We start from the raw sequence: 12751 nt of genomic DNA, 5'->3' as shown, positions 1-12751 counted from the left end.
AATTCCCTACTGATATTCCAGGCAACCTCTGAAATGCTTGTCCAGTGGCACTGGATGTACTTTACCTAAAATTTCTTTGCATTCCTTTTGCTTAACACAAACTTTCTCTGAGACAGTTGATGGAAAACATGTATTTGTCATCCACAGCAAAGGCAGACTGGGATGGTTGAGTCTGTTTCTATTTCTAAATTTGATTCATGGACATAAGTTTTTTTTTTTTTTTTAATACATAATGCAGCATTTGAGCTGTCATTTCATGCTAAATAGTTTAGGTAATCTGAATATGCTAAGGACACATGGAGGGATTTTCTATGGTAAGAGAGCGAAAACAGATATCTTTTTTAGCTGCTTTGTGTCCTCAGAATTACTTTTAGTAAGTTTTCATTTTTCATCTTCTTTCATGGAGAAAGAAGAATTTTACTGAACTACTTTTTTTTTTTTTTTGATAATATACCTATAAGGAACTCCTCTAGTTAGCAAAGCTAAACTAATACTAAAAGAGAGTAGAGAGGTGATCAGCCAAGGGCTAGATTTGCATCATCTCTTCATGCTTGTCCAGTGTAATTGTCATGCTGCATAAAATGTAGGAACTGGATCCTGCATTTCAGCTCAGAAGAATTAAAATTCTGGTCTAAACCAATTCACATTATTTACTGTCTCTTCTCATCGACCCTCTGGAAGTGTATTTATCTCATTGCTCCTRCGTGCCGAGTACAGTGCTGGCTGAAAACTGTAGTAGGAGGRGGCAGGTTTAGCTCAGTTAGAGTGTGGTGCTGCTGATGCCAAGGTCGTGGGTTCGGTCCCTGTGTGGGCTACGCTGAGGGTTGGACTAGATGATCTCCAGAGGTCCCTTCCAACCTTACCATCGTATGATTCATCTGATTATGATACAGTTGGCGCAGGGGTGCATCTGTGCTCCCACACCATGCAGGCAYGTGAGTAAGGGTGACTCCTTAGGTTCACTCAAAATTCAGACACTGAACCTTCTGCTGATAGTAGACATCTGACCAAGCATTGTGAAAAGAGCCACAGGAGATGGTGGTGGTAATGACCGTTTCTTGCATAATAGCCTCATGGTGAGAGCATTTTGCTGCTGGACAGAAGGCTGGGAATCCAGTTTTTTCTCAGTCTGGAGGTACTAAAATACCAAAGCTCCCATGTATTAGAAGAGCTCCTCAGTCACAAGGCTTGAGGTTAGATTGAGGTGGGTTTGTTCTCAGTCATTTTGTCTGCACCGTTTCACTCTGAGTCACAGTATGGGTAGAGATCACCGAGCAGCATGCTGCCTCAGGTCACCCATCCCTGCTTCAGAGGYTTCTGGCACTTCTACCATTAGGAAGTCCTTAAGTAAAATGCGTAATCAGTTTTGCTGTGATCATTGTGCAGTTGAGCTAAAAAGAAGAAAGTGATCACAGTGGGGTGGGTGGAGTCGTCTGAGCCTGCTGTGGGAGTTCAGGGCAGAGCTTAGACACTTTTTCACTTGCCTCTGAATTGTGAAGGGGCTAGGGCACACACTAGCTGTCCAGTTGCCCAGCCTGGGATACTTCTGAGATCGAGTCAAAAAGACATACTATTTTACCATAGTTGTTTCTAGAATGGGTAGGTACTCTAAATAGCTCTGACAAATTTAGACACCAGAGTCTAATTTGCAGTTAGAGCTTATTCTGAAAATTATCCCASATGTTGTTATCTTTACTTCCAATATCTTTCATGTAATTCTTTGCTAATGTGAGCAGTGCAAGATAAGCTAATTAGTAAAGCARACAGTAATCTGGTAGTCTTGCAGTCATTTTGCAAACATGCAGGTGAAGGTACGTAATATTCTCTCACAGGAAGGTACCTTAATCAACTTCAACGTATGACAGGTAGGACAAAAGTATTCCTGTCTTTGTGGCAAGAACTTGGGAGGAAGAAGGCAAACAATATACTTTAAATGAAGAAACCTTCATGACTTTGCATACTTGAGATTTACATCTTTTTAAATTCATACTTAGAAAGGTAGAAACTAATAAGTATTTATACTTTAAAATTTAGCAGCTTTATATTTGGGTACAATCTCCATGCTTTGCTCTGCAGACAATATCAGATTAATTTTACACAGCTGAAAATACATGCAACAAAATGATAGCTACTACTACATTTGAACAATTATTCCCAGTTTTCTTGAGAAGATAATTTCTAAGTACTTGCCAGTGGGAAGAGTGAGAGAATAATTTTTTGTTCTAACTTTATGATCCAGGTGAATGTCCCTATTTGCATGGTGTGAAAGAGAGCTTTAACTTCTGTTTTCTTTCCAATTTTCTGCTTTTAAAAATAGCAGTCTTATTATAGTCAGGTAAGTTTAAGACAACTTATTGTTGATCTAGGAATTGGTAATTACAAGACTGGTGTAGGCATCCTGATTTCTGTAAGTAGAAAGCTTGAAGGCTGACAGATAGTCAGTGTAAGGGAGGGCAGGGAAGCTTGTCCCATCATCTAAAATGTGAACCTCTGTGTGAACAACTAGTGGTTATAAGGTTTGCTAAACTAGGACCCTGAAGCTGCATTATTACACTTATGCTCCTTGTTATTCTTTAATACTAGAAAATTTCATATATGCAATATAAAATGTACTTCACAAGTGTAAGAAATGAAACTGCTTAACAGAAGTTTTGTGGTTAAAATCTTAACCTAAGCCAGACTTGCTAGTGAGTTTTTGCAGTCTTGTTTCATGTCAAATTAAGGCAATATGTCAACTAATTTATTGAAGCTGCTCTTTTTTGTATATCTTGAAGGTAGAAGGAGCAGCATATCTGAGTTCTTTTCTGTGGAAATCACAAAATATAGGACTTTGGAACAGACCGCGAGGTGAGAACTTATTAGATAGTGGTGCTCCTTTTTACGAAACCTACAAGACCTCCGACGGAAAATACATGGCTGTTGGTGCCATTGAGCCTCAATTCTATGAGCAGTTAATAAAGGGTAAGTAGCTTGGAGCAGTTATTTCATATCTGTAAAGCATGATTGAATAAATTATTTTTAACTAAACTTTGATTCATAACATTGGTTATGTTTATATCTTTATAAAAGCCACCCCTTTTGAAACTAGTTGAGTAGTAGTGTAGCTTTTTAGTTGACTTCTTTCTTCTAGCATTTGATCTCTATCTTCTTCATCCCTTTTCTTCTGCAGTTATGGTATTGCTAGTCAGTGATGTGGCTGAAGCACTGGACAACTATTTTGGAAACCACTTTTTTCAAAGGAATGTGAATCTGCTCTAAAAAAGACTGATACAGCAAATAAAACTTCATGCAGTTTCAGTTATTTTTGCTATACACATTTTTAAAGAAACATATTTTAAAAATGAACGTTCACTGGAAATATTCCATAATATTTTTTTGATAAACAGGACCTTTTATAAAATGAAAGTCAGTTTTATAAATTAATTTTTGCCACAGAACTTCAGAGTGCTTCTACATTACAACCATGAATCTAACATTTATATTTGACTGAAGAATTTTAAAATATGTTTATGAAGTATGATTTRTATGTCTTGAAGAGTTAGGTTGGATCAAGCAAAGTCATTATTTTGTGATGTGAGCACTGAAATTTGCAGGTGCCCCTTTACATTTGAATCAATGCATAGTTTCAGTTTTAGATCAGATGTGCACTTAGCTTCTAATTAGTTACTTCATTTAAAAATAGATTTCGTCTGTTATGCTCCTTTGATAAATTGCTATGCTTTCCATACTGAATTTATGAAAGTTTTAAAAATCCAAAAAGAATTTGGGATTTATTTCCCCAGTATTTAGAATATGAACGATGTAAGAAATCCCCTTTAACCTAATTTTTGTTGTCCTTAATGAGTAGGATGAAATCCACAGAGAGATACCTACAGTGGACGTTCCTAGACGGTGTTATTTGATCGCTTTGATACTTAAGTGACTTAACGTGGTAACTCTTGGCTGGGTGAAGGTGACAGTGAAGCAACTCTTGATTCTTACTCAGCATCTCCCCGCAGATTATTACTTGACTTGTGGATTGGATGCTTGCTCACAGGCAGGTACCATCAGTCAGCTCAGCCCCCGTCAGCTCCGTTGAGCTAACAAGAGCATAGTTAGTGCCAGGGCTTGCATTTCCAGGAGTTTTTGAAATTCAGGAACTCAGCCAAGGTGGGACATGCCTTTGGTGGGCACAATCCTAAAGAGGGAGGATGTCTTGTGTTCTTTTTGACATTGCTCTCTTGCAGGCTGTGTGCTCCCAAAGAAAGTCCTTGAAGATTTGTGGCCGCAAATAGCTACTTCTATAAATGGCCRTAATAGACTATTTATTGTAGAGGATTTATTGTAGAGAATTTTCACAATTGCAGAGAATATCCAAACTGGTATATGCTGTTACATGAAATGCACAGAGCAGCCTCATGGACTGACCCGTTGACATACCCAATATGATGTTCTAAACCCAGATCAGATGTCAAGTTTGGGAGAACCATGTTTTTGGCTGACGAAGTTAGAACTCCTCTTTCTCATTGTCCTGGAAATACCTTGCCTGCTAGACTCCAGATCTAAGCTGCTTCTTGAACGTGAAAGTGCRGTTGTTTTTTTCACCGTTACTGATTCTTTGAAATGTTACTCTCATCTAATCCCCTGGAGTTTTTTGTCTGCATTAAATATAACTGGAGAAAAAAGAATAAATATAATACTGTGTCAAAGTAAAATGTAAACCCTTGCTCTGAAAATTAGGGAATTTGGAATTCCAGGCACTTCTCCAGGCAGAATGCCCTTATGAAATACAAAGGGGTGGGGGGAACAAAGTAAAACTACTTATTCAAATACTTACCTGTTTGGCCTAAAGTTCTTGGCTGCAGTATTGTATGCTTCTCTGGAGATTGAGTTGAATAGCAATTGCTTTTAAGCTACAGGAGCAGGATGAAATCTATATTTATTCAGGAAGAAAACACGTTCTGTAATGGACTCTGGGCTCAGGTTTTTTACCCTTCTTCCTCAGTGAACCTTCCCTGAATGCTCCAGTCTTCCTATATTGATCACTGTTGCAGGGCCACTGTATGAAGACTCAGGACTTTTCCAGTCAGCCAGCTAAGTTGTCTAGGAGGATACTCTAGGATAATTGAATCTAGTATCCAGACAAAGTAGTACAATCACTGACTGGTCTGTCTGATGTAGGATCTCTACTGAGGAAAATGTTGAAATTCTCTTTCCCTCTTGGTAGTTTCTCAGAAATGTGGAGCGTAAAGTCAGAGCAGCAGCTATGAATTCATCAGCCTGTATTGGGGGACCCACATTTGACAAGTTTATTTTCATGTTTGAAAAGCTTAAAACAGAAAYGGCTTGATTTTAACAACTGAAGTTTCAAAAACATTTTTTACACAACAAAAGACAAATACATTTGCATGTATACAGAAAGACAAGTGTAATCACAGTTGTGGCTGTGTGTCTGCCAGCTTCTGTCATATTTCAAAAATTCAACATACAATCTTCTAATAAAAAACTGCTTTTACTTTTAATTTATCACAAATTCTGCTTCTAGTCAAAAATTGTACTTTATTTATTTTATAAAAGAGTGTTAGTAAAAGATTCAGACTATAAACTCAAGATTTTTCTTTTACAGTGCTACTTTTAAAATAACCCGTCTTTCTTCATTGTATTTTAAGTGCATATTGTGAATTGTTCAGATTTCAGGAAATCGTTCAGGAAATAATTATCCCGTTCAGTAGTTCTGACTGTAAGCTTCTGAAGCAGCAGTGTACTGAATTAGAACAGCTGATTCTTGTTGTAGCTAAGAGATCTTTCTCCCTTCAGGGATATCTGTTGCAGAAATCTCGTTCAGAATTTAAGCCTTTGAATGTTACACAGGAAAAAAAGCTGCTTGTGAGAAGTGTATTGCTCCTACACAAACCCAAGGAACTTTGGAGTGGGCTGTTCAGGACATTAATTCCCTGCTTTGAAGTAGTTTTAAAATGCTGTGTTCCAGTTACAGTTTCCATGATTTTGTTTAATTCCTTTTTTTTCTGTACTTCTGGTCAATTCTGTTGGTGAACAACTTGGTGCTGTTCCAGATAAAATATATTCAGAAGCCTCTTTATGTCCATTTGTTCATATTCAGAGGATATGTTACTTACACCAGTCCTGTATAACGAGAACACAAGGATGTTGCAGAAGTAATGGACAGAGAGTTAGAGATTGCAAATATGAAAAAGGAACATGATTTCTGAACCAATTATAGCTGCCCATAAAATCTGATTAGCAGAAGTGAAACTAATTTCCTTTTGCTTTTGCTTCATCTTAGTGTTTCCTTGTAGAATTGTGTACCCAGTGCTAGATGAGAGTGCAGCTAATAGAATAGAGAGGAAAATTCTTAGGGGATTATAGAGTAAAAAGTGTTAAGTTTAAGAAAATACTGCATCTTAATTTTGAGAAAATTGTTGGCTTTAAGGATTTTGCTCGCCAGGGAAAATGAAATTTCCACTTGTCATAAATTCATGAGTTTTTAAGAACTTAGTTATGAGAGAAACTGAAGCTATATAAAATAGATAAGGTAAATTGCTGTAACAGCTGCAGTATTAGAAATTATATTCTGGACTCGTTATAGACTATATGCTGTTCACAAACATTCTATAATCCTCTGTCTTACATTAATTTTGTTACTAGTAAAGTCAGCCAATGAATCATGAAGATACCTTGCATCTTACAAGAATTTTGATGAAAGAAATATTTGTTACTAAGGCTAAGTCTCAATTTTTTGATAAAAAGAGACAGAATGTCTTCCAACTGAACTGTAAATTGCTTCTGCAAGTTTATCTTGTTTTTCAGCAATATGTGCTTAGTTATTCCTGTGGCCAGGCTAAGAGAAACAAGCAGAACTTGGTAATTTCACATATCAGAGAGAAGGTAAAGGTGTGATTCTGCATCACCATGTAGTGTAAATTCAGTTACATAAGACGAATGTAGTGTAAACTTACACTGATATGAAAAGCAGAGATAGCCACTAAAGCTCTGAATATATATCGATATTCCTTTTATAGCATAGTATGATTTCTTTTTAAAAAGAAGGAAAAAAAAATTAGAAAGTTGTTGAAAAAACATAGTTTACATCATTATGAAGGATTTTCACAGGGTTGTCCATTGTGTGATTATGAAATATTGTGTATTTTATTTAAAATATATTAATGCACTGTATTTGATACAGCCTTTTTATTAGGAAATACACAAAGTAGAAGAATGGTTTCCTCATTACAGTTTAGAGATCCTCAGTTGCACATAACTTTATTTGAATTTATTTTTCATGGTGGGCCTCAGACATTGTACTAAAGCTCCAGAGACCCAGGTTCTTGCTACACCAAAACATTTACAAACATTTACAATTGTGGTAATTACTATGCAAACTTAAAGTGCAGCTTTGGATACATTTGTAGTAATACTGTGGTAGCAGTCTGGTTCTAATCACCCTTTTGATGAACCATCGCTTTTTTTTTTTAATAAAAACTGAGAGGGGGAAAAAACACTACATAGTTACTTTAATGAAAATTCTCTGTTAATTGGGAATATTCTCTGTTAATTTGGAATATTCTAAAGTTTAATTACCTGTGAGATTGAGAATAAATTGCATTTATGTAGAGTAGTGGTATACATTTTATGGCTGTCATTTGGGCCAAAATTAATCATACTCAGAATCATCACACTTAGATGATTCTATTGTCATGTCATGGCAACATAATTTAAAAATTACTGTGCAATGTGCAGATAGCTTGGAAAAGAAAATTAGCAGGTTAGAAGAAGAAAATCCCAAGCAAAATACCACTAGGGATCCTAAAATCCTTTTAAACTACTATAGCTGAAATACTGTGAGAAACTGCTTATTTCTGTTTTATCAGATCAACATTACAAGATCACTTGTAATTTGTTGCATTAATAAATCAACTGCAGGTGTATCTCTCAATATAGCTATAGCATACAAGGGAGACTTACTTTTCCTTTTTTTTTCTTTTTTTTTTTTAACCCACTGTTTCAAAGCTGTAGTGAGGTAAATTGTTGGCCTTTTCTAAAGAAAAGTCCCTAGACCAAAATCTGAACAGGTCTTGATTGCTGTACCAGATTCTCTGTGTAAAAGATATTTTGCTTTTGATTATTTTGGTGAACTATGTCATTCTGTGGTATCCCAAGCAATTCTGTGTTGTGTAATTGTTTCCCTGTTGACTCAGTTGCTCCTGCTGTGATTCTGTTTGCACCACAAATGTTTAGCACAAGGTGGAAAATGAGAAGCTGCAGTGCTTAAATGCTGTGAGTTCATACTAATTAAAAGCTGAAGTCTTCAGTGGTTGGTGGAAATGAGCATGTAATATTAAATTCCAGGTTCTGCATATTGTTCTATTTTATTAGAGTGTGTAGGGTTAGATTCTGCCAATTTTCCATCTGGCATGATCTTCAAGTRTAATTGTGTAATACAGTAATGATAAAGTTATATTCATAATGGTCTGACTCCTAGAAGCCAAAACATAATAAATAAGCAAAGCAATACTTACCAAACCAGTGTTTCCAATTAGTAAGATTTCACGCAGTGAGACAGAATCACAGTTAGTATGTTGTTACTTAGCTTTACTTGTGGAATGTAAATTTGTCTCACCTAGTCCTTAAGTAGATTGTTTAGCACCAATCATCTTTAGTAATATCTCTTGAGAAAAGATTAATCAGATTYATTTTGTGAGCATCAATAGCCTCAATTTAATTAGAGATGCTGAACCCATATGAGTAATATTTAATTAATTGTTATAGGATGGTAAGAATTGTTATGAAGAGTAAATTTTAAATTTAGAGATATCAGGTACATGTACTTGGTAACTAAGGGATGCTTATGTTTTAGTGATCTTAATTTGATATCCTTAGAAACTTCTAATAAGATGTGAAACTGTTTATTTTGCCTTTTGGGTGTGTTGATTTTCTTTTCAATGTGAACTGTTGCGTGGCTGTATTCCTGAGTCTGAAGGTTGACAGTTTCTGTGTGTTTTTCTTTGCARTACCAAAGTAAGATTTAAAAGAGTATATTCATTTCCAAAAACACTATTTAGATTCTCTTTGATCAACAGTGAAACCCATTAAATATTATGGTAACTTTGTAATTTGGAGGAGACTGAGCCCCAAGAAGGACATGTAGTAGAGATTATCAGGGGAAAAAATGAACTTAAAGAGCAAAAGAAAGGACATTATCTTATTTTCTTCTCCCCTCTATGTTTTAGTAGTTATATTTCTGCCCCTTTCAGTGATGAGGAAACTGTGGAAATAGCAGAAGATTAAAAAAAAAAAAAAAAAAAAAAGCTTTTTCTGCCTATCTGAAGCTGAAGATGAGAGGAGTTCTGTGTCAATTCTGTATGCAAACAGGCATCTGGTAGGCCAGCCCATTATAAAACCTGGAAGTCCAGTCATCAGTAGCAGTCATAGCAACAGATACAAGGTTCAAAATTAAATGTTTGCAGAGCTCCACGTTTTCTCTGCATTTTGCACAGAGCTGTTTTCTAAAAACTTTCGATTTTATGTCRGTTGGTAAAGCATTATGTTGATAGCTATTCTCAAGCCCTTCTTAATTTCTCAAATTTGCATGTTTTTTATACCTACGTTTTCTGCATTTTTTTCCCTGCTTCTTTCAAACTGCTGTAGTTGTGATCATTTGGACAGCCTTCATTATACCACTTCAGAATTCTGTTCGATACTATAGAGTCTGTACCCCTGTGTGTACTACCTCCACTTTTAAAGTGGGATTTAAATGCATTTCTATTATTTTTGTTCCTTACMTCCTTTTTGAGGTAAACCTTACAAGAAATGTTAACAATTCTTGCATCTCCTAGATGCCTATGGTAGGCTCCAGAATTGTTCTCATCTCCTGGATATCTGGCTGTCTAGGAGTTGTGGGACCTACAAGATGCCCGTTTTTCCAAGGCTGCATTCCCTGCAACTGTAGGCAGCTAAGCAAATGTTTGTGGACAGAGTGCCAAAATAGTCCCTGGCAAAGGGAGCTGAAGACTATAAAAGAGCAGGTCTGTTTCCAAACGTAGGAGAAATTAAAGTAGGAGATCAGAGGAATTAAGAGAACAGAAACAGAACTGGGAAACTGGCCTCCCAGGAGCAAGGTAACTCCGGAGGTGGRGAAGAGGTGTACTGTGTACCTGGTGGTCCGTAAGACTGATCTAGAAACATGGTTCTTAAGCAGTCAGTCAGTGTAAGGGCTACGAGTTTCAGTAGTCCCAAAGAGGAGCAGGAGGAGAGTTTGAGCCTTGCAGTGTGCTGTGAGGTGAGAGCAGCAGTCTCTGGGCAGCAGGACTTAGCCTGCAGGCAGCTGCAGCCGTGCTGCCTCGTTCACATCTGGGCTGAGTTTGTCCACGCTATTGTCTCCTCTCCAGCATGAAATATCTAATTGCATTGGGCCCCAAATACTGCAGCTTGCTGAATGTCCAAGTAAGGCAGATTTATTGACTTATGTGACCTAAGTATATTGCAATAGCCCTGGATTTATTCAATGGATGGTTGCAGCAGCTGGTGCTAAATGTGTTGCTACTGCCAGATAGATAACACAATCCCTATTACAGAAAATGTTCTCRGGACAAAATGTTCTTTCTAGGCAGCTGCTGCTGTTATAAGACATTTATGCAAACAAATGTTTATTGTGTGTACTTAGTTAGAAGGCCATAGTTGATGCAGTTTAGTTTAAGAGCAAATAATAGAGCATGACATTCTTCTTGTGTCTCCCTGTTCTCCTGTAATCATAGATATCCTAATGAAGTTTGAAGTGACTCTTAGTGCAGCATTGGACTGCCTGCAAAGTGCTAGTTTCTTGAGAAATGTATTTAGTTATGGGCAGCTCTTTAGTTTATCTAAGCTATGCTATTGTTAAATTTTGCTTTTCTCTTTTCAGGTCTTGGGCTAGATTCAGATAAACTTCCTAGTCAGTTGAGTTTCACTGACTGGCCCAAAATGAAGGAAATGTTTACATCCATATTTGCACAGAAGACACAAACTGAATGGTGCAGCATATTTGATGGCACTGATGCCTGCGTGACCCCTGTTTTATCCTTTGATGATGCCGCCTTGCATCAGCATAACAAACAAAGAGGTTCTTTTATCAAAAATGATCAGGAAGAGATAAGTCCTAGACCTGCTCCTCTTCTTTCACGGACTCCTGCTGTTCCATCTGTTAAAAGAGATCCTTTTATAGGAGAACACTCAGAAGAGATACTTCTAGAATATGGATTTACTAAGCAAGAGATTGCTAAGCTTCATTCTGAAAAAGTAATAGAATTCAGTAAACCAAAAGCTAATTTGTAATCTCTAACTACGCAAAGAAGAATTTCAGGCTGATGGAGTAAGATTTTATGCATCAAAACTGAATTAGATAACAAATAAGTGCTTATATGATAYTGATTTTAAAAGAATGTTTTAAATGAATGAAGTTTTAAATTTAATTGAAGTCAGTAGGAGTTAAGTACCTGTATACCTGGGTGGCTTCCACTGGAGTGTACAAACTGTGTTCCTGATAAGTCTAGAATGTTACTGAAATTGTGTTCTGAAGATCTACACTGATGGTTTACTAAGCAGATGTAAATCGTCATAATGCTTCTTTAAATAGCATATCCTSTGAAATGCTTGTTTATTTTAATTCTTAGTTACACTGTTGCTTTGTAATATATTTTGTAATTACCTGAAGGTAATACTTTTCATAAAATACAGTTATGTGCTTCCATAAATGGACAATTGTGCTGTTTACTCATAGATTTGAAAGGATTTTTATCTCTATTGTGCTGATTCATTTGCATTTTCATGCCAAAACAGTTGTCCATATAATGCTGTTTCYTTATGCTCTGCTATAGAGTTGTTTTGACGGTTCTGTTTAAGAGCCTGATGACATTTCCTTAATGCAGTCATGTGATTAAATTACATTTGGAATTTCAATTTGTCTGGAAAATTGCTTCAAGGTGAAATTTGTTGTTAAAATAGCTGCCAAGAATTAATCATTTCCTCTCTTTTTGGAAAAATGGAAAAGAAGAAGCTTAACTGCACAAGTTTTAAACAATGGTTATTCCATGCTCGTTGTGATCTCCTTCAAAATTAAAGTTATTTAAAACGGCCTTTGTTCTTCAACTTGAAAATAATTATGTTTTTAGAAAGAATTATCTATATGGCCCTAATACAGTTTTCTTTAGTCTGGCATGTCAAGAMTTATGCTACAAAGGGTTACCTAATTTCTGTTGTGTAGTGTTTATTAGTGCTAAATACTAGTCTGTTACTTACAAAAACTTCSAAAGCTGAGATATGTATATTTGACATATGTCATGCCAAACTGTCAGACTTACTACTACAAAAAAACCCTTTTACATTTTACTCTGTGAACTCCTGCATGGGAGCAAGAATTATCTAGTAGGTCCTGACAAATTAGATAAAAAAAAATAGCAAAAGACATTTAAGTTTCCAGCTGGTAACAACTCTAATGAATTACTGAATATTATGTACCTTTGCAATAAAATTTGAGAATTTTCTCTATCTCAGATGTATCTGGTTACATCAGAGGACAATCAGCATTGTCAAGTGTAATCTACAGTGCGTCTCGGTTTTGACCCAACACCATTGAGGCCAATTTGAAAAGTCCTGTTAACTTCAGTATAGATTGGATTAGCTGCCTCACTCTGGTGGCTGAGTGACTCTRTGGTTTTGGTATGTCACTACAGATTTCTGTTGAATCCTCCAGTTCTCTTGCCAAAAATACTACTACTTC

The 12751-nt window shown here is 36.3% G+C and overlaps 1 protein-coding gene across 1 annotated transcript in view; it reads left to right on the top strand.

Annotated features, from left to right (window-relative positions):
* AMACR (alpha-methylacyl-CoA racemase) overlaps window positions 1-12107 on the top strand; it is an 18903-nt gene extending 6796 nt beyond the window's left edge. The window contains exons 4-5 of the mRNA XM_085326304.1: window positions 2775-2961; window positions 10898-12107. Coding sequence (XP_085182430.1) covers window positions 2775-2961; window positions 10898-11307 — 597 coding nt within the window. The 3' untranslated portion in view covers window positions 11308-12107. The remainder of the gene's footprint in view (window positions 1-2774; window positions 2962-10897) is intronic.
* Window positions 12108-12751: the final 644 nt, after the last annotated feature.

The sequence above is a fragment of the Rhea americana genome, unplaced genomic scaffold (assembly GCF_003343005.1).
Source record: "Rhea americana isolate MKP2758 unplaced genomic scaffold, rheAme1 scaffold_13, whole genome shotgun sequence".
In the NCBI taxonomy this organism is placed as follows: domain Eukaryota; kingdom Metazoa; phylum Chordata; class Aves; order Rheiformes; family Rheidae; genus Rhea; species Rhea americana.
This window is presented reverse-complemented; position numbering and strand designations above follow the sequence as displayed.